Genomic DNA, 20,253 nt, shown 5'->3' with positions numbered 1-20,253 from the left:
CTATCACAGAGATCGATATGCCTTCCTTAGAACTATATACCTGAATGAATAAACCAGATCCCCGAGGATTTGCCTTTCTAATAACAATCAAGGCAACAAGGTACAAAAAGCCCCACGAAGATATTTCAACATCTTGTTTGATCGTTAGCATCCTCGCCATGGTTTTGATTTGAAAAAATCAGTTGTCTTTGGCAATTATCAAGTCCTCGCTACATGTTCGTCTCAACGCCTGTCGCATCGTCTCTATGTTAAACTCGCCACCGACGTTAGGGGAGATTGGCCTTTGGAGGGCCAACCGTGGACTACCTGCAGCAAAACTTTCCCTACTTGAAGAAAGGTCCGATGCCTTGATCGAATTCGGGGTGCTAGTGACCGGACATGTATCCAATTCATGAAGGAGCCTTGGGGAACGTAATGGCGATGGAGAGCTGTTTCGCATTAAGGGTGACTGGTGAGAGGATTCACGACTAGACAGAAAATCGGTAGCTTCCGCATGTTCAGCATTGACGACGTCAGCGAATGATACGAAGCTCAACCTTCGTACATTAGTACTTTCCCGAGTCTTGCATGGCGGATGAGGCTCTTCCAAATCCTCGGAACCATCTCTAACGTGCTCAAAACACGAAGATCGCAGCGAGGGCTCTACAGCGAAGGCACCACAAACTCCCGCTGTAGCAGATTGGTGGACGTTACGTGTGACGATCTCGACTGTATCTGGGCTAAGGCGGTCGTCGGTGATTGCGACGGAGGATGCCTCCAGTACAGGGGGAATATGGTTCTCCATACTTATATGTGAAGGGATCGAAGGTGAAGTATGCACTGGTAACAGATCTTTTTGCACGTCGCGCTCAAAGATTGAGGACGACAAGGAGATTGGGATCCCTGAGCCTGACTGATCTATGCAATCTGGTGAAGCCGATCTGGAGAGATGTCCCGGTGTATATGATAGGCTAGGATACATGTCGGATGACTTGGGGCGCACACCAGCAGCTGACACATGTGTACCCGGTAGGGCGGCCGAAGCTATCTGGTCACCATTTTCAATCTTGTTGTCTTCTCTTAAGTTGCGCTGGCGTTCCGATTCAATTCGGCTTTGGTCAGTGACATGTGATTGGAAATTGTCGATAGATGTGTCCTCAATATCTCCCCGTTGGCCTCGTGGAAAGGTTCTTAGTGGCTCTTCATTCAAGTGACTGCTCCCTCGGCGATGGATTATCGAGTCTGGACAACCCTGCGTATCCATGGCAGTGGGGCAGACCTGTACTCTATGCCGTAATGAATTTGCCGTAACAGCTTCGCACATCACTACTCCGGTGCTAAAGGTTTGAACACCTTGTTGAGCGCGTTCTGTGCAAGTGTAGGACTCCCCGGGTAGCTCCTGATCCTTAGAGATACACTAAGCTCCCTGATTCTTTTATGCGTTTGGCTCCAAGTGGTGTCATATAAAAGTGAAGTATTTTTGCACATTTAGCAATGAATCAACCAGATTCGGAGCTACTTGCTCCCATGCGAGTAGTAGAGTCAGCACGAGAGCTGACGCGTGCAGAAACGTAACCAAACTTAATAGGCGTTGGGGGCGAGAAACGAAGATGTCGCATCAAAATACGTTGAGGAGGAGAAATAAGACAAGGTTTCGCAAAACCTGGAGTGAAGTCAGGCAGGTCGGATGATCTGAGTTATTGCTTAAGGTGGCCGGGGGTATGACGTTGAACTCTGTTATCTGACACAGATTAGAAAGTAGGCTGGCTCAAGGACCATGGAAACATAAACATCCGCTAAAAGCAATATTGCGATTAAACTATGTTAAAGCAACCAGATACAGATAAATCAGAAGAAATGCTTGAGGAAGGCCATTGTATGGTAGCAGATTATCAGTTGGTAATAAGTCGTGGTCGACGCGGGGAGATTGACAAAGAGCCATCACTATTGTGTGATATTGGGCTTCTGATGGCGTAGATAAAGGGATGGATGCATCTAGAGCTTTCAGGTGGAAAACGACAGGTACTTAGAAAAATGAGGTAAGGTGCGGAGTACTCTGTTTTCATAACATCTTACCTTACCTACCTTACCTAAGGTAGACATAGGTAACTAACTGAATACAGTATGTGCCCAGTGCCAGCATGTACACCTATTACTTCAAAGCTTAGGTTGTTTCTGATGAGTGGTCGAACTGAGGATTTTATCAAGCAACTTTCTATACTCCGTAGGTACCTTTATACTTATTTGATTAGAATTATCTCAACAATCCATGGAATTCATACTAATTTTACATTCATACAGAGTACCTACTTTATACCTACCTGTGTAGTGAGGAAGGTGCCTTGCAACCAGAGATACCATAGCTTTGTAGATACGTCTCACCAATATGAAGAAAACTTCTCACCCCAGGAATCCTAAAGACACCAGGGCAGGCCTGCATATACCCTGCCTATGATATAGTGCAGTGCTTTTCTCTACCTACCTTACCGGGGTGTATAAAGCACCTTAAGTACACAGATACTTTAGCTCTTTTTACGCACAAACAAAATATGGACTGACGATATAATATATATTACCCATAGGTTGGAGACGGGACTTGAGGAGGGACTATCGTAAGGTACCTGTAGGTGGATGAGTACCTTAGGTATGCACGAATATGACAATACCTTGAACGTACCCCAACTAATTGTTTACCGTATAATTACCCAGCCAGGTGCCACCCCCAAATCATTCGGCTGTCACGGGACCTTCAATAATTCGGAAAAATGTTGGCATTTCATCCCAAACCAAACTTTGAGATTCCGTCCTTCGTAACTGGTCTAGGTTGGGTGCACGGAAAATTACTTAAACATTGACTTTAGAGGCAGTACGTCCATTTGTTGTCATTGCAAGCACATCTTCCTTCGATTATTGTCTCCCGCTAATAATTGATTGTATTCTAGGTTTCCGGCACCAGGGTCAAATTCAATCGCCATTTGCCTTTGCCTGTATCGCTTAGATACTGGAACCAATTCCCAAGCATCCAAATTCCACAATGGCAACTTTCAGTGCTGTTTCGAAGAGGCCGTTCATAACCTTGCCGTTTCTAATACCCTCGTGCGAGCCGGTCGCCCTAGAGTTGCGCCGAAATCAGTCTTCATACAGACGTACGAAACAACGTCTTCGCGTTAAGCCGGATGCCTCTTTTGGCTCTTCCTCGGATCAATCTCAGGATCACATTATCTTCAATCCTCCTTCGAGCGCTCCGTCTGTCTTTCATACGCCGACAAAATTTCTTCCCCCTGATGATGCTCGGAGAACCCTCCGCAGTGACGCGTCAATGAAAAGTGATCAGAACCCCGAAGATCTTCCTCCTGTATTCAATTCGCCAACGGAGAAAAAGTATCACCTGACTCCGTCTGATATTGAGGAAATCCGCAAACTGAGACTCAGCGACCCTATGACTTGGAGCAGGTGGAAATTAGCCAAGCGATATGACTGCTCTCCGATGTTCATCGGTATGGTCTGCGAAGCCAGCCCTCAGAAGAAGGAAATTCAGAGACAGGTATTGGAAGCTGTCCAGTCGAGATGGGGTCTGAAAAGACGGATGGCCCGAGAAGACCGTCAATTGCGGAAAGAATCCTGGGGCAAGGATGAATGAATATTGAATAGTACACATTCTATGTTATATTCAAAGACTTAATTTATTACGTCCCTACTTTCTTTGACCCCCTCACTGTGCTTTTTCCATCAATTCTGATGTGTTTGTGTGATTCCAGATGTATTATAGGCATAGCATGGTGCTGAATCACAATTTACCATATTTGCATCTTCTCATAATACGGCTATAATTATTCAAGCTTTACAATTTGTTTTGCTATGTTTCAAATAGAATAAGAAATGAAATAACCGAGTTATTCCGCTCTGCATGTTCGATTCGGACTGTGGTTCGCCTAGTCGCGGCAGGGAAAAAAAGAAGTCGCGTGTGAGCGTAGACATCTCGATTTTCGGCTCCACGTTTAGGTAAGAGCTCTCCAATAATCATCCAATAATGATTCATCCGACAAACCATAGGTGATTCCTACTGTAGCCGCCCAAATGCCCCTCCCTCTCCGTCGCATTGCAACGTCCCTGGCAGACCAAACTCTTCATAAGCTCTACAAAGGATATCCTCAATCTGTTATCAAAAGAAAGTGCTGGGGATCACAAGTTAGCTATCCAAAAAAGAACCATACCTACTCTCGCCGATTCTTTTACGGAAACATTAGTGACCAAAAAATGGCGCCGCAACTGGAACCATTTTTCACGCAGTACGTTTGTACTCCCTGGGATTTTTGTGGAATATTCCATAGACTGATGTCCACAATCTGAATTGTTCTCAGGGTTGATGAATTGTCAAACTCTTTTATCGACCGTATGGCCCTTTGGTTTGATTCCCACTTAACACATACTAACTAAAGCCAAGGGTTGCGAAAAGCTGTCGCGATTCCATCTATTTCTGCGCATGATGAGAACAGGAAGGATGTCGTCAGGGTAAGCAGTGCAGGAAACATTTTTAGAGACGGACTGATAACGTGTTCGATCTTTAAAGATGGCGCATTTCCTTGCCTCCGAACTAGAGGCACTTGGGGCCGAAGTTGAACAACGACCCTTGGGTAAACAACCAGGCAAAGAGCATCTTGACCTTCCCCCTGTTGTCATCGCTCGGTATGGCAACGATAAAACCAAGCGGACGATCTTAGTCTATGGTCATTATGATGTGCAGCCTGCCCTCAAAGAAGATGGCTGGGCTACTGAACCTTTTGAATTGACTGTAGACGATCAAGGAAGAATGTTCGGCCGTGGAAGTACAGACGACAAAGGTCCTGTTTTAGGTTGGCTGAATGTCATTGAAGCCCACCAAAAAGCCGGTGTCGAGCTGCCTGTCAACCTTCTCTGTTGCTTCGAGGGCATGGAGGAGTACGGCTCGGAAGGTTTGGAGGAGTTCATTCAATCCGAAAGCAAGAAGTTTTTCAAGGACGCAGACGCTGTTTGCATCTCGGACAACTACTGGCTCGGAACTGAGAAGCCCTGCCTGACGTACGGTTTGCGGGGTTGTAACTATTACTCCGTCAGTATTTCAGGACCCGCCCAAGACCTACACAGCGGTGTTTTTGGTGGTTCTACCCATGAGCCGATGACGGACATGGTGAACATCTTGTCGAAACTTGTTGACCCTCAGGGCAACATCTTGATTCCTGGCATTATGGACCTCGTTGCGCCCCTCACCGAAGAGGAAAACTCATTGTACGGCAAGATCAGCTATACGATGGAGAATCTCCACGAGTCGCTAGGTAGTAAGACGAATATTCATGCAACAAAAGAGAGAACACTCATGGCAAGATGGAGGTACCCATCCCTATCTATCCATGGCATCGAGGGCGCATTCTCCGCCCCTGGCGCCAAAACTGTTATACCAGCGAAGGTTATCGGGAAGTTTTCCATTCGAACCGTTCCAAATATGGAAAGTGAAGATGTGAACAAGCTTGTGTTCGACTACATCAAAGCAGAATTTGCCAAGCTGAATAGCAAAAATACTCTGGACGTGTGGCTTCAGCATGATGGAAAGTGGTGGGTTGCTAGCCCCAAACACTGGAATTTCACCGCTGCAAGCAAGGCTGTTAAGCAGGTCTTCGGTGTAGAACCTGATATGACTCGTGAAGGCGGCAGGTACGTACACTATTCGGGTTTTACTTTCCAGTGTTGACTACTACATCGCGATACATCGGCTAATATCGACATAGCATTCCTGTTACTCTAAGTTTTGAACAAGCAACAGGGAAGAATGTATTACTCCTGCCGATGGGTAGCTCAACCGACGCTGCCCACTCGGTCAATGAGAAACTGGACAAGAAGAATTACATCGAAGGTACCAAATTACTTGGTGCGTATCTGCACTACGTTGCGGAGGAGCCCGTCGGCGAAGTCTAGGATGGTGGTTACCCATCTCCACGTTGAGGACCAGACTCGTTTATGGTATAATGCAATGTATTCCTGACTACTATTGCCTCTTCCACCGTTGGCATCTTGGTTTTCTGCGCTCGCAATGTTGTCTTTCAAAGACTGAATTACAATTCTGGGTCCTGTTCAACACTCTAGCAATACAGGCGCATTTCAGCTGTCTTAGTTTGCCAGGGTAGCAGAACATTCAAGGCTGTGGGAGTCAATCTGCCTCTCATTCACGAGTTGCCCATTTCAAACCCCCTATTTAAAGCTAGACTCAACGTAGCAGGTAAATCAGACCGTCAATAAAAGTGGGAGGATCTCATTGTCTCTACCTCTCATAGTAGGATGCACCTGTAGACTTCCCGCTTTGCTCCACGTCACTTGACCCGATGGAGATAAATTTCGGACTTAAGAATGCCGTTAACATGAACGCGACGCGACTCGCCGATAGATGCTAATAGTTGTTCTGGACTCCATTTTTAGTCTCACATTGGGCATTTCTTAACGCACAGCCGTGTTCGCTTTCGCAAATACTCTGCAGCAGAAAGACACGATGCATTGCTAGAAGAACATGATTGAAACTTCGTGACTATAAACTTATCCGCTCCTTGATGATGGCATCTGCGAAGCGCTTACAGGCGTCTCAGGACCCCGAAAGCTTCAATGATGAAGGCGGCGGCACATCTCCAACGTCCACTTCGGTACGACTATCACTAGATGTTCTACATTCAGCAAGTTGACGTGATTATACAGCGCAAACGTATTCGTAGGTCTGAAGCGTCACCCTCGGAAGAAGACAACGAATCAAACGATGCTGAGACAAGGAGTTCTTGTTCCATCACCGAGGCTCTGGATGATGACGAGGATGATTTGGAACTGCGTGCTACTCAAGCAATTCAAGAGAAATACTCTTTCGCCAGTGAAGAACCGAATATCCCTGCTGAGCACGGCATCCTTGAGCGCGTCGAATGTTACAATTTCATGTGTCACGATCATTTCCAAGTCGAATTGGGCCCATTGATAAATTTTATCGTGGGCAAGAACGGTAGTGGAAAGAGCGCTGTTCTCACTGCCATAACTCTCTGCTTGGGTGGTAAAGCTTCTGCGACCAACCGTGGTCAGAGTCTGAAAAGCTTCATCAAAGAAGGGAAAGAGTAAGTCGCATCTTGCAATATGAACTGCAGGTTTCTAACCATTTTTTTCCGCTAAAGAAGTGCAACTATCGTCGTGCGACTCAAGAACCAGGGTGATGGAGCCTATATGCCTGATGACTACGGAAAGTCAATCATAATAGAACGTCACTTCTCCAAAAATGGCACGAGTGGATTCAAGATCAAGGCTGAAAATGGGCGTATAATTTCCACTAAGAAGGCGGAGCTTGACTCAATCATTGACTACTTCACACTCCAATTTGATAACCCCATGAACGTCCTCTCACAAGACATGGCTCGCCAATTTCTCAGCACGTCTAGTCCTGCCGATAAGTATAGGTTTTTCGTGAAGGGCGTTCAGCTGGAGCAACTGGACCAAGACTACAGACTTATCGAAGAATCTGCTGATCAAATTGAAGAGAAGTTGAGAAACAGAGAGCAAGACATCAGGATCTTAAGAGATCTAAAAGATACAGCGGATCGCAGATTGGAAAAATCAGATCAGCAGGAATCACTCAGAAGACGCATTAGGAACGTTCGGAACCAAGTGGCCTGGGCTCAGGTTGAGGAACAGGAAAAGGCAAGTCAAATAGCCTGTAGGGCCTGCATTCCTATGTCTAACAAATAACTAGTTGAGAGACTCCTTGGAGGGCGAGCTCGCGCGGACAGACGGAGAGATAGCAACTGCTGAGGCTCAATTGAGCGTTTTTGACGTCAATATACGGGACACAGAGCGTGAATGCGCAGCTGCAGCGGAGTTCCTGAACCAAGCTAGTTCCAGGCTCGATCAATCCCAGAGCGAAAGAAACGAAATAAAAACCAAACTGGATGAACAATTAAGCGAACGCCATGACCTGCAGGTATCCTCACTATCGTACGCCTGACATTCTCAGCTTCTGATCGTCTTGCGCAGGCCGAACAACGTCAAATCAAGGAATATCTCAGAACCACAGAGACAAGGATTCGCGAAACTCAGAATCAGATTGCTGACGAAAATCGGCGCCTGGCAGACCTTAGTGGAGGGAGCTATTCTCGAAAAGAGGAACAAGTCCAACAAGCAAAGGCCGAGGCCGCTGAGATTCGGAGACAGTGCGAAGAGCACCAACAGAGTGCTCGCCAGCTATACCAAGCAGCTGAGGAAGCCGAGAACGCAGTCGAGTTGGCTGCCGCTCCTATAGACAAAATGAAGGCTGAGGTCGACCAGGCAGAGTCCAACTTACGCAATCTCAACAGGGAAGGAATCAGACGTACAGGTTTTCATGAAAGGATGCCAGCACTCCTTAAAGAGGTAGAAATCGAACGGTCCTTCTCCAGGAAACCTGTGGGCCCCATTGGAAATTACGTGAGCTTGTTGAAACCAGAGTGGTCATCTATATTGGAGAACGCCCTTGGCACCACATTGAACAGCTTCATTGTGACCTCGAGGCGAGATATGAACATTCTTTCACACATTATGCAAAGGGTTGGCTGGTAAGTGATTTCAGAGCCCTGCGCCAGGTGGGTTTGACTAAACCATTTCTTCAGCGTGTGCCCTATATTCATAGGAAGTGATGGCCATATTGATACGTCGGAACATGAGCCGGAACCTCACTACGATACAGCCCTGCGGATTCTTCAAGTGAGTTGACGACTTTCACCGTTAATCCTTTTTCCTTCATCTGAGTTTCAGTTCTGAAATAAAAGCGACTGTTGCCTAACTCTGAGGTTTAGATCGACAACGAACTGGTTCGCCGACAGTTGATTATAAATCACGGCATAGAGCAGATGCTCCTGATTGAAAGGCTTGAAGATGCCTCAGCTGTGCTCTTTGATGGCCAGCGCCCGAAAAATGTGAAGCGATGCTACTGTATCGATCGGACAGATCGGCGCCGAGGAATTCATCTTTCCTACAGTCGAACAGGAGATCCCAGCCAGGCACCAGTCCAAGCCTACAATGGAAGTCCACGGATGAAATCCGATTTAGAATCGCAAATGAGGTGATTATTTGAATAAACGATTTAGGGACTTGCCATGAGCGCTAATATTCGATGCCCACAGAATTCAGCGTGATGTAGTAGCAGGTCTTAGACGCGAGTTAAGCAATCAGGAACAGCAATTGCGCTCCGCTCGATCTCGCCTAGAGAGCTGTAAGCAAGCTATTGAGAGACATAAGCGAAGATCAAAAGAATTACAAGTTATGTTGCAAAGACAAGAGGATCAAGTGGAAGAGCTCACTGACGCGCTTGAACGAGAGACTGTCGAGGATGGACATCTGGATGTGCTACGAGCAACTCTTCAAGAGGCCGAGGCAGAGAAACGCCTAAACGAAGGGTCTTTGAAGGACAGTGTGGATGCTATGGATGCCATGATGAGGAAATTGAAAGCGACCAAGCAAGAGCTTTCCGCAAAAGATGCCGAAATCTCGACCTTGCAGGAAGAGCTCCGAGTTGCTCAAGGAGAGGAGCACTTGGTGCAAGACAAGCGCCGGAAGATCATTGGTCTTAAAAATACAGCAATTGAGCGAGTCAATGACATCAAGCTCAACAGAACAAGTATTCAACAAGAAAGGGATTGTGTTGCCGCACGTGTCGTCGAATATGAGGAGAAAGCCAGTCTAGTTTCACCACGTGTTGCGATTGATGAAGGGCAAACTGCGAACACTCTGTCCAAGAAGCTCGAGAGACTTCACGGTGATCTGCAACGCTCCAATCAACAGTCAGTATAAGACCAGAAATTTCTTGACTGTCCTACTGACGGAGTACTAGACTCGGAGGATCCCGTGATGAAATCGCTGCTGAAGTGGAAAGGGCCACTGCGGCCTATCAACGAGCGATGAAGCAAATTGAGGAATTTAAACTGCTAGCTGACGTATAATGGTTACATCCAGCCGAACATGTCCCATTGCTAACCGTCTGTCTAGGTTCTCAAAGCGACTCTGAGACATCGTAAAGCTCGTTGGCTCATCTTCAGGTCGCACATTTCGTCTCGTGCCAAAGCTCAATTTACATACCTCTTGAGCGAAAGAAGTTTTCGCGGTCGACTCTTGACTGATCATAATGGCAAGCTCCTCGATTTACAGGCAGGTGACGTTGAGTACCGTTGAGCATGGTCACTGGATCTGACAAGTTGCCTAGGTCGAACCTGACATAACAAAGGACAGTGCGGGTCGTGGTGCAAAGACTCTGTCCGGCGGCGAGAAATCATTCTCGCAAGTTTGTCTCTTGTTGGCGCTCTGGGAGGCCATGGGATCCCCAGTCCGTTGCCTGGATGAATTGTAAGTCAGCGCTGTGCTGTCATATTTCTCATTGACTGATTGATACTTTGACAGTGACGTATATATGGATCATATCAACAGAAAAATGGCGATTGATATGCTCGTGAGTTCTCTTTGCGAAGCAAACTATACTGAATTTGCTTTAACGGTTCATGGCAGATGCTCGCTGCCCGGCGATCCATCGGGCGACAATTCATACTTATCACACCGGGTTCTAGAGCTGAAATCACCCTGGCTCCGGATGTTCGAGTGAAAGAGTACGTCAGAATACGGAAAATAGTGATGTGCTGTGACTAATGGATACGTGTAGGTTGGCAGAGCCAGAACGTGGCCAGACGAGGCTTCTATTTTGAACAGGATCAAATGCCTGAGTTACAGATTCCTCCGTCATTTGTTTGGAGTAGTCTTAAGTGGTCTGTCTCGATTTTTGGTTTCATCGTCGTTCCGAGCGCCGATTAAGATATACCCCCCTGAATAGAAATCGGATTGAGATAGGAAAATGTCCAGCAAGGTGTACTCGAAGAAAGCTCAGTAGCTTTAAATTACGTAGGTCGATCATCCCTGTTTATTGTAGCTCAAATGTGCAAAATGCATAGAGACGGCCTCTTTGTGCTCTTTGTGCTCTTCGAAAGCGATAAACCATTTCCAGGTTGTGGAAGATAGTGACTCGAGCAGTGAGTAGGCAGGTACTGGCTAGTTACTTTGACTGCTCAGTAAGGTGGTGGACCCTTCGAAGGCGGCAAGGGCCCTACTCATCACCTACTGGTCAGTGGTCATCGCACCATCTCCATTATTATTCACTTACCTGTACGTCTCTACTCACACCAGAAGTTTTCCTCCACATCCCAATAAATTCACCTTGCATTTACTGCCGTGGCTTCTTCTTATCTATCTAAAATCTACCTTACTCAAGTCCTATTGTCTGTGGGCTTCTAATCTCGATCTCCCGCTATCCAATCGACCTCCGTACGCCCTTCTTCTTCAACTTTGCATACTCTCGATAATCCTCATTCAACCCGGAAGACCTTGAGCTTTCAAGCCTCGTTCCCATCAGAGGAGATTCGAACAAAATTCGACTTATAACCTCGCTAACTGGAACCTTACTCGCCTTGTATTGATTGAATAGGAACGCAGACTTTTTTGCCTTGATACAAATCTTACCTCTTAAATCCTTGGGATTCGAAACCCCAACTTCGAGGACTTTCTATCCTGGTTCTCCAATCGATTATTCCTTTACACTCCATTGCGACAACACGTGTCTTATTCCTGGAATAACCTGGCCTACCGTTTCTGTCCAGACTTGGAAAATTTTTGACATTCTTTTTTTACCTACTTCTGGCTCATCATGGCAGACGCTCTTGCAAATCAGCTCAACACTACAAGCTTAGGGTATGTTTCCGTTACCAAGTGGCCGCTGTCTTCAGTTCGAGATAACTCAACTCATACCCTTTCTACAGGGAAGCAAACTCGGAAATGAGGTGGAAAGAACAATTGAATATGCCTGCGAAAGACGCAAGACCGCAGACTGAGGTTTGTGGCTTAATGATGGTGTCACTCTTGCATGTGCATCATGTCTGACCGAGTTGTAGGATGTGACCGCCACTAAAGGCCTTGAATTTGAAGACTTTTATATCAAACGAGAGCTTATGATGGGCATATTTGAGGCTGGGTTTGAGAAACCTTCTCCAATCCAAGAAGAAACAATACCAGTCGCTCTTACAGGCCGCGATATTCTGGCTCGCGCAAAGAACGGCACCGGCAAGACAGCAGCTTTCGTGATCCCTACTCTGGAACGCATCAACCCTAAAAGCACAAAGACTCAAGCACTTATCCTTGTACCAACAAGAGAGCTTGCGCTCCAAACATCCCAAGTTTGCAAAACACTTGGAAAGCATTTGGGAATCAATGTCATGGTCACTACCGGAGGGACAGGTTTGATGGATGATATAATAAGACTGAACGACGCTGTGCACATTCTCGTGGGGACTCCAGGAAGAGTATTGGACTTGGCCAGCAAGGGCGTTGCGGATCTTTCGGAGTGTCCTACATTCGTCATGGATGAAGCTGACAAGTTGCTGTCGCCTGAATTTACACCCGTCATTGAGCAGCTCTTATCATTTCACCCAAAAGATAGACAGGTGATGCTCTTCAGTGCCACCTTTCCGTTAATTGTCAAATCATTCAAGGTAAGTCGAGACTATTTTTTGTTCGTTTCAAGCCGTCCACTAATAAGCTTCATGAAGGATAAACATATGCGCAATCCTTATGAGATTAACCTTATGGACGAACTTACTCTCCGAGGAATCACCCAATACTACGCTTTTGTTGAGGAAAAGCAGAAGGTCCACTGTCTGAACACCCTATTCTCAAAGCTTCAAATAAACCAGTCGATCATTTTCTGCAACTCCACCAACCGAGTTGAACTTCTTGCGAAGAAGATTACAGAGTTGGGCTACTCTTGCTTCTACTCGCACGCTCGAATGCTCCAGCAACACAGGAACCGAGTTTTCCACGACTTCCGCAATGGTGTGTGTCGCAACCTCGTCTGCTCCGATTTGCTCACTCGAGGTATCGATATTCAAGCTGTGAATGTTGTCATAAATTTCGACTTCCCGAAGAATGCCGAAACATACCTTCACCGGATTGGTCGATCTGGTCGTTTTGGTCACTTGGGTCTTGCCATTAATCTCATCAATTGGGATGACCGCTTCAATCTGTACAAGATCGAGCAGGAACTGGGAACTGAAATACAGCCCATTCCCCAGAACATTGACAAGAAGCTATATGTTTATGATTCTCCTGAGACAATTCCTCGTCCTATCTCCAATCCATCACAGCCACGTCAATTAACGAATACTCCGGCAGGTACGAGCACTGCAGACCGCCGCCATCATAATCATCCAAATAGTGGGCAATACCAGTTCAATCGAGGCCGTGGCTCATACCGTGGTCGGGGGCAGGCTCAGCGCCGGAGCGCGCAAACCGAAACCACCAAGTTCGGTCACCCTCAGGGCCAACACAGTGGCAAGACTTCAACAGCGCCGGTGTCATGATCTCGCTGTCATTATCTCTCACTTGCTTGAAGTAATGACCTGAATGTCTACGATCTGTTCGCTCCCTTTTGCTTGCACTCGACCAATGAGAGACCGTCCCGCAATTTGGGGCCTCCTGTCCTTTTTCCGATTCATTTGCTTGGCTCTGGCGATCTGTTTATTCCCTCTGATTTACTGCGCGCACATCTTGCCGTTCTCTCCTCTTTTGCCGTGAGAAGCGGGTTTTTCGGATTGTCCGTACGGTTTGCACTACTTCATTGTAGTGTATGTGGCTTTTCCTTTGGGCTCTACCTTCACTGCATCATTTGATCTCGTTATTTGCTTGATCCGGTGCCAGTTATGCCCGGTTTTCTTGAGTTCTTTTTTTTTTTCAACTTGTACATACCTTCCATTGTTCCAAAGCAACGGGTTGGCGTTTCAGGGTGTTCTCGATCGGTGTCACTCTTCGGCGTTCACAGGTGTCTTCCCGCAAGGCACTGGTGCATTATCGGCTTATCTTTGTCTTCGACTTGTCAGGTGAACGAGAATTACGGCGACATTTTTCAACTTCTGATGGGCCAGTCGTGTTCAGCCCTTTCATGTCCGTCATGGCTTCGAGGCTGCACTTTCGTGATCTCAAATTCGTACCTGACTCCGTACATCTGATGGGGTTCCGGAGTTCTTGTCTGATACTTTTCGGATTCAGTCTTCTCATTCTCCACTCTCGCTAGATTACCTGTGTCCTGGCGAACATGAAAGCTAGGACATGGGCAATGAGTGCTCCTGAGTGTGCTCACCCTGGCTCGGCATGCCAAAACTTCCATCAATCTTACGTCAAGGTGGAGTTGCGCCACTTATTTGTCTTCCATTCTCGCCGCATATTTGAAGGACACCTTTCTGCAAAGCAACGCAGAAATCAAATACTGATAAGGAATCCAACAAGCGAGGGATGGGTCTGCAGGATTCAGATGGTTACAGGGCTTGGTTCATCTCGGATGAGAGGATGTGATGATCAAAGAGTGAAAGGAGAAAACTCACATACGGACACTCCCGACATACAACAAAATAGAAAAGGGGGGGAAAAAAAGGAAAAAAAGAGGAAGACTTGGGTGGAAGAAAATGGGAAGAAAAGTTAAGAAAAACGCTGGCAGAGGAGTGCTGGATGGTACCAACCCATTCCGGGTATATGATAGCCTTAACATTGGTAGCATCTAGTAAAATGTAAATGTTTCCCTCTGTCAGAGCTCTCGAATACTTCTCACGTATATTGGATAGGAGACCTACTCATCATATAGGTTACTCATAAATAACTTGTAGAGCGCGAGTCACCCCATAGATACTGGAGAAGGCTATTCTGCGTTTGGTGCGTATGTTGCATCCCGTATTCCAGATACCGGCGCTCCCTACCTCCAGCAGTAATAGTTCTTGCTTACAAGCGTCAAACACATTTCGGATTTGAAAATGGCTACTGCGGAAAAAGATCCTAAGTCCAAGGTCAGGCATGTCAAAATAACACCCGGTTTCGCGCAATCACTGACTTCATTATAGCCCAGCAGCCTGCGGTCTATCATTGCGGGCTCTTCCGCGGGAGCGGTTGAGATTGGCAAGTTCACTGTCGCTGGAATCGCCCGTTACTAGAAGATACCCCTGCTGACTCCATAGCAGCGATAACTTATCCAGCGGAGTGTCAGATTATCTCATCCTTTATGATATGTTAGGCTAATAAATTTGTGCAGTCGCGAAGACACGAACGCAGCTCAATCGCCGGCTACCCGATGCCAAAAAGCTCCCATGGCCACCATTTGGAAAACAATGGTATGCCGGATGCACGACTTTGATCATAGGAAATTCTCTTAAGGCTGGCATACGTAAGTTCCATCGGGTGGTGCTGCGCTACCATTGTCCAAACTTTTTGATAGACTCACGCTAGAATATCCTTAAGGCTTCGTTGCCTTCGACACCTTCAAATCTCTACTTCAGGATGAAAATGGCAATATATCCGGACCAAGGACTGTGATTGCCGGCTTCGGAGCCGGATTCACAGAGTCCCTATTAGCAGTGACTCCGTTCGAAAGCATCAAGACGCAATTGTTCGTTGTCACCTCACTTGAATACCCTAGCCCAACCCCCAGATATTCGGGTCACAAACTGTTACCAGTGTGCGCCGTGCAACTGACATAGGGGAAACAGAATCGACGATAGAAAATCCCCAAATCCTCGTATGCGTGGATTCCTGCACGGCAGTAAGATCATCTTTCAGGAAAGAGGCCTTCGGGGCTTTTTTCAAGGCTTCGTTCCTACAACAGCGAGACAGGCGGCCAACTCGGCGACCAGATTCTCAAGCTACACTATGTTGAAACAATTGGCTCAGGGCTACGTCGCACCCGGCGAGAAGCTAGGAACTGCCAGTACATTCGCCCTCGGTGGGATAGCGGGCCTCATTACAGTGTACGCAAGCCTTCGTATCCGGGGGACAACGTTATGAGCTGTGTCCATCACTATTCGATATGCTAATATTGCTTCCACGCAGCTATGTTACGCAGCCTCTTGACACTGTCAAAACCAGGTGAGCCTTTAAGAACTTGAGATTTGCGCCTATAGATTGGTATTGACCCCTCAGCAGAATGCAATCGCTCGAAGCCAGTAAAAATTACAAAAACAGCTTCGTCTGCGCCGCGCGAATTTTCAAAGACGAAGGCTTGCTTACTTTCTGGTCAGGGGCTGTACCACGTCTAGCAAGATTGATCATGAGTGGAGGAATAGTGTTCACAATGTTCGTCGGGAAAAGTCCTCCTCCACACTTTCGGGTGCTAATTCATCACAACCAGGTACGAGAAGACAATGGAGGCTCTCGACTCTATCGATCCTGAGAGGAAATACATATGACGCCGGAACACCTTATAAGTAGTTAGATGCTTTAGTTGTATATATTGTCGAAGCGGTCACGGGGTTCAAGGTTGGCAATTGGAGTGAACTTTGTTTCACCGCACCAATTGGCCAATACCTAACAGTTAGTTGAGGATGGTCATGCATGCTAATATCAATTTCGGCGCTGATGTAAAGGACAACTTTACTCCCCGACGGCATTTATCGAATCTTCTGCAGATATGGCTGCTATCTCCCGATCAGCCAGCCAGGTTCTGACACTATCCATTATGGTCTCAAGACTTTCGCCGCCATCAAGAACATTGTCCAGATTGTGCACTGTAATGCCGCTACGGTGGTCAGTGCAACGACTCTGTCCATAATTGTATGTGCGGATTTTGTCACCACGACCCATCCGAGCGACGCCTCCAAGAACACCTCTTCTCAACTCAACGAGTTCCTGCTCACGAGCTTCTTGTCTAGCCTCGGCCAATTTCGCTCGTAGTACTTGCCATGCCTTTTTCCGGTTCGCGTGCTGAGACCGGGAATCCTGCATTGAAACGACAATTCCAGTGGGTATATGAGTCAACCGGATAGCTGACTCGGTCTTGTTTACATGCTGACCTCCGGCTCCGCTCGCGCGCATCTTCTCGGTGCGGACTTCCTGAGGATCAACATAGTAGTCACTGTTTGGGTCGTCGAAATTCAAAGCACTGTCCATACCGGCCCCTGCCTCTGGGAAGCTGGGAAGAACCATCACGCTGACCGCACTTGTATGGGTACGACCCTTGGTCTCCGTGGCCGGCACTCTCTGCACCCTATGGACCCCAGACTCAGTTCTCAAAAGATCATACGCTCCGTCTGCGTCGATCTCCATAACTGCTTCGCTCAGGCGATCATCTGAAGGCCCGTCTTGCACGTCGAGCTTCATCATATTGGACCGTAGGCCACGTCGAGTACAAAATGCAGTGTACATCCTCAAGAGCTCGAAAGCAAAAAGGCCAGCTTCGTCTCCACCTGCGCCGGGGCGGATTTCCAGTAGGCAGGGAAGACCTGCAAAGGGGTGGCGAGGAACAAGGGAGTTTTTCAGGGTCTTTGATATGGCTGGCAAAGTACGGTCGCTACTTTTTAAGTCTTCGAGAGCAAGAGATCTTAGCTCGTCGTCGGTCTCTGGATCATCAATCAAGGATCTGAGTTCCGATAGGGACTGAGACCAGAATAATGATGTTAGTCAAGAATCACGAGATAAAGCAATCCTTTCATTTTCGACTTGCCTCGTGCGCGCGATCCCATTCCTGCAAGGCTTGCGCGATTGACGCAAGTTCGCCCACTCGCTTCGCAATCCTTGCGTCAAATGAGTCTGTCAATTGGGTGGAAAGTCTGGTATGTTCAGCCGCCAAGGAGCGAGCCCGCGTTAGTAATGCCGGTGAGAGATGAGAACCTGGTGGAAAGATTAGCCCATATGTATGCGGGAGACCCTTTGCTTTACGTAGCAGTCAAAGTATCCCTACTCGTGTTCAGGTTCCGCGGTTGTGAGACGGTCCTATGGCTCAATGTGGTTCGAGCAGTTCGGGCAAGACATCGAGAGCATATCCATGAGAAGCCAATCATTGTGAGTTAAATATGAGAGAAAAAGCGGTATGGAAGAAAGAGCTCAATCTCAATTCTTTGCGTGCGTTCTGAATGGCGGGCAAGGTGATGGAACTATGGCTGATTAAATTGGCGCGATTGAACACTTTTGGAGACCAGGTAGTAAGTGCCTTTTCAATCACACTGCTTCTGAGCTGCCACCCTTATACACTGATTAAGTAGGGAACCTCCACCTTCAAATTTGCGGATTTCTGGATGTGTACTTGGGACGAGATATACATCCATCCACCAGATTTTGTCACGTGAATATAATACAGTATTCTGTAATGGGTCTGTAAAGGCCAGACTGGAAGTTAAGTATATTTAGATAGAATATCTACGAAACTTGGTCGAACAGTATATAAAGAATGCCTCACTATGTAACTCGCCCAGCGACCTCTTTCAAGGTCCTGTTGCTGTGTTGCCATCCTTCAGATTTTCCATAGTTCAAGCTGTCTACCTGACTTATTCACAGCTCGCACCTTGAAGCAGGTTAAGTGCTGCTGAGGAGTGAATTCTATTATGCGCTGTTTGTCAGAGACTCGTGTGATACCATAGGTCTCAACGATATCTTATGGGCTGAACTGCCAAAATGCTCATTACTTTGGAGTCCTTCACTGTTTTCCTGGCCTGTTTTTCAGTTGCTTGTGGCCTCCAGTCTGCGGAGATACCCCCTGATACTCCTTTGTCGTCTCTGGTCGCTTCGGCAAAAGCCCATCTTGCTAGTGGTTCTGCACGCGATGCTCTACTCTACTTCGATGCCGCTGTCTCGCGAGATCCAAGCAACTATCTCACAATCTTTCAGCGAGGTGCTGCTTATCTGTCTCTTGGACGAAATGCGCAAGCGTTAGACGATTTTGACCGTGTCCTCCAGCTCAAACCGGACTTTGAAAGCGCACTCCTCCAACGAGCTCGCCTCAGGGCCAAGACTGCTGACTGGGACGGTGCGCTGCATGACTTTGAAAGAGCTGGCAAGAAGCTTTCGGAGGAGTATAGAGAAACACAAGAGGCACGCGATGCCGCCTTCCAAGCGTTCGACGCGGAGAAACGAGGTGCGTGGGACGATTGTATAGGCCAAGCCAATACAGCGATCTTCAAGGCGAGCACGTCACTGGCTTTACGGCAAACTCGGGCACGTTGTCGCTTTGAGAAGGGTGAAGTGGAAGAAGGAATCAGCGACCTTGTTCATGTCCTGCAATTCTCTCCGGGCTTGATCGAGCCTCATTTGCAAATATCGGCAATGTCATTCTATGCTCTAGGCGACAGTGAACGGGGCATATCGCAAATTCGCAAATGTTTGCATTCGGACCCAGATTCGAAAGCATGTGCTCAGCTTTACAAAAAAGAAAGGCAGCTAATGAAGAGGCTGGATAAATTACAAAAAGCGCTGGATTCACGAAAGTTCAACAACGCTATCAACCTACTTGTAGGTGTAGGGGAGGAGAAGGGTCTGCTTGATGAGGTTAAGGATGACTTCGAGAGTGCGAAAGACGCTGGCCACATCCATCCTGCAGCCCCGAGCAATTTACACTCATCCTTAGTTGAACAGACGTGCGAAGCCTACCGTGAGGTCAGTGATTCCAGAAGATAATGCTTCCTATTTGCCGCAGCTGACTGGATATGCTTGATTACAGGTTAATATGCTCAAACGGGCTGCTCCTTACTGCACCGAAATTCTCCGGCTGAAGCCACATTCATTGGCTGCCCTTCTATTCAAGGGTCAGATGGCGCTTGACGAGGAGCGTTTCGAGGACGCTATTCGCACCCTCAACGAAGCCAGAGAACATCACCCGGGCTCTCAGGAAATCCAGACGCTTATGCAGAAAGCACATGTGTTGTTGAAACGCTCCAAGCATAAGGACTACTACAAAGTCCTCGGCGTCAGTCGTGACTCAGATGAGCGCACAATCAAAAGAGCTTATCGGCAGTTGACAAAGCAGCATCACCCTGACAAAGCCGTCTCCCAGGGCGTCTCAAAGGAGGAAGCAGAGAAGAAGATGGCCGCTATAAACGAGGCATACGAAGTTTTGTCGGACCCCGAACTTAGAGCACGGTATGACAACGGCGACGACCCCAACGACCCCGAGTCTCAGAGGGGAAATCCCTTCCAGGGAAACCCCTTTGGTGCCGCCGGCGGCCAGCAATTCTTCTTCCAGCAAGGCGCGCCACATTTCAAATTCTCGGGTCAAGGATTCAACTTTCCCCGAGGCTTTCCATTCCGTTAGCATCTTTGTATACAACTGACCCTGCAGCTCACCCTGCAGTCTACCTTATTCCCACATCTCTGCACTTTCGCACTTTCGCACTTGCCCGAAAGGCACGCTACCATTTCCCCGCCTATTGGAATATGATCAATCCCTCCTCCCTTTCCATTTAGAAC

At 47.4% G+C, this 20,253-nt stretch overlaps 8 protein-coding genes across 8 annotated transcripts; 6 read left to right on the top strand and 2 right to left on the bottom strand.

Annotated features, from left to right (window-relative positions):
- Positions 1–178: 178 nt before the first annotated feature.
- Aud_002863 (uncharacterized protein) lies at positions 179–784 on the bottom strand (the record flags this gene model as incomplete). Its single annotated transcript, XM_043287820.1, has 1 exon — positions 179–784. The coding sequence occupies one exon, from the start codon at positions 782–784 to the stop codon at positions 179–181; it is 606 nt and encodes a 201-aa protein (XP_043143755.1).
- A 2,229-nt stretch (positions 785–3,013) lies between these two features.
- Aud_002862 (mitochondrial 54S ribosomal protein mL58) lies at positions 3,014–3,619 on the top strand (the record flags this gene model as incomplete). The annotated part of the gene is made up of 1 exon (XM_043287819.1): positions 3,014–3,619. The coding sequence occupies one exon, from the start codon at positions 3,014–3,016 to the stop codon at positions 3,617–3,619; it is 606 nt and encodes a 201-aa protein (XP_043143754.1).
- Positions 3,620–4,236: 617 nt separating this feature from the next.
- On the top strand, positions 4,237–5,928 carry Aud_002861 (M20 family dipeptidase; the record flags this gene model as incomplete). Its single annotated transcript, XM_043287818.1, has 5 exons — positions 4,237–4,268; positions 4,341–4,372; positions 4,424–4,491; positions 4,550–5,667; positions 5,742–5,928. The coding sequence occupies 5 exons, from the start codon at positions 4,237–4,239 to the stop codon at positions 5,926–5,928; spliced, it is 1,437 nt and encodes a 478-aa protein (XP_043143753.1).
- A 626-nt stretch (positions 5,929–6,554) lies between these two features.
- Positions 6,555–10,700, top strand: Aud_002860 (DNA repair protein SMC6; the record flags this gene model as incomplete). Its single annotated transcript, XM_043287817.1, has 14 exons — positions 6,555–6,644; positions 6,697–7,097; positions 7,155–7,674; positions 7,727–7,954; positions 8,008–8,564; positions 8,619–8,712; positions 8,805–9,070; positions 9,132–9,788; positions 9,839–9,941; positions 9,994–10,152; positions 10,208–10,347; positions 10,402–10,450; positions 10,507–10,604; positions 10,658–10,700. 14 exons carry the CDS (start codon positions 6,555–6,557, stop codon positions 10,698–10,700), a joined length of 3,405 nt encoding a protein of 1,134 aa, XP_043143752.1.
- Positions 10,701–11,692: 992 nt separating this feature from the next.
- dhh1 (DExD/H-box ATP-dependent RNA helicase DHH1) lies at positions 11,693–13,400 on the top strand (the record flags this gene model as incomplete). The annotated part of the gene is made up of 4 exons (XM_043287816.1): positions 11,693–11,736; positions 11,805–11,877; positions 11,937–12,533; positions 12,591–13,400. 4 exons carry the CDS (start codon positions 11,693–11,695, stop codon positions 13,398–13,400), a joined length of 1,524 nt encoding a protein of 507 aa, XP_043143751.1.
- Positions 13,401–14,840: 1,440 nt separating this feature from the next.
- Aud_002858 (putative mitochondrial tricarboxylate transporter (Ctp)) lies at positions 14,841–16,265 on the top strand (the record flags this gene model as incomplete). Its single annotated transcript, XM_043287815.1, has 9 exons — positions 14,841–14,873; positions 14,928–14,982; positions 15,045–15,065; positions 15,116–15,247; positions 15,322–15,469; positions 15,570–15,827; positions 15,910–15,945; positions 16,003–16,152; positions 16,208–16,265. 9 exons carry the CDS (start codon positions 14,841–14,843, stop codon positions 16,263–16,265), a joined length of 891 nt encoding a protein of 296 aa, XP_043143750.1.
- A 184-nt stretch (positions 16,266–16,449) lies between these two features.
- Positions 16,450–17,178, bottom strand: Aud_002857 (putative mitochondrial translation release factor (RF-1); the record flags this gene model as incomplete). The annotated part of the gene is made up of 1 exon (XM_043287814.1): positions 16,450–17,178. One exon carries the CDS (start codon positions 17,176–17,178, stop codon positions 16,450–16,452), a length of 729 nt encoding a protein of 242 aa, XP_043143749.1.
- A 1,287-nt stretch (positions 17,179–18,465) lies between these two features.
- Aud_002856 (DnaJ and TPR domain protein) lies at positions 18,466–20,098 on the top strand (the record flags this gene model as incomplete). The annotated part of the gene is made up of 2 exons (XM_043287813.1): positions 18,466–19,443; positions 19,508–20,098. The coding sequence occupies 2 exons, from the start codon at positions 18,466–18,468 to the stop codon at positions 20,096–20,098; spliced, it is 1,569 nt and encodes a 522-aa protein (XP_043143748.1).
- Between the last annotated feature and the right edge of the window lie 155 nt (positions 20,099–20,253).

The sequence above is a fragment of the Aspergillus udagawae genome, assembly GCF_001078395.1.
Source record: "Aspergillus udagawae IFM 46973 DNA, scaffold_2, whole genome shotgun sequence".
Taxonomy (NCBI): domain Eukaryota; kingdom Fungi; phylum Ascomycota; class Eurotiomycetes; order Eurotiales; family Aspergillaceae; genus Aspergillus; species Aspergillus udagawae.
Note: the sequence above shows the minus strand (reverse complement) of the source record. Positions and strands in the feature narration are given on the sequence as shown.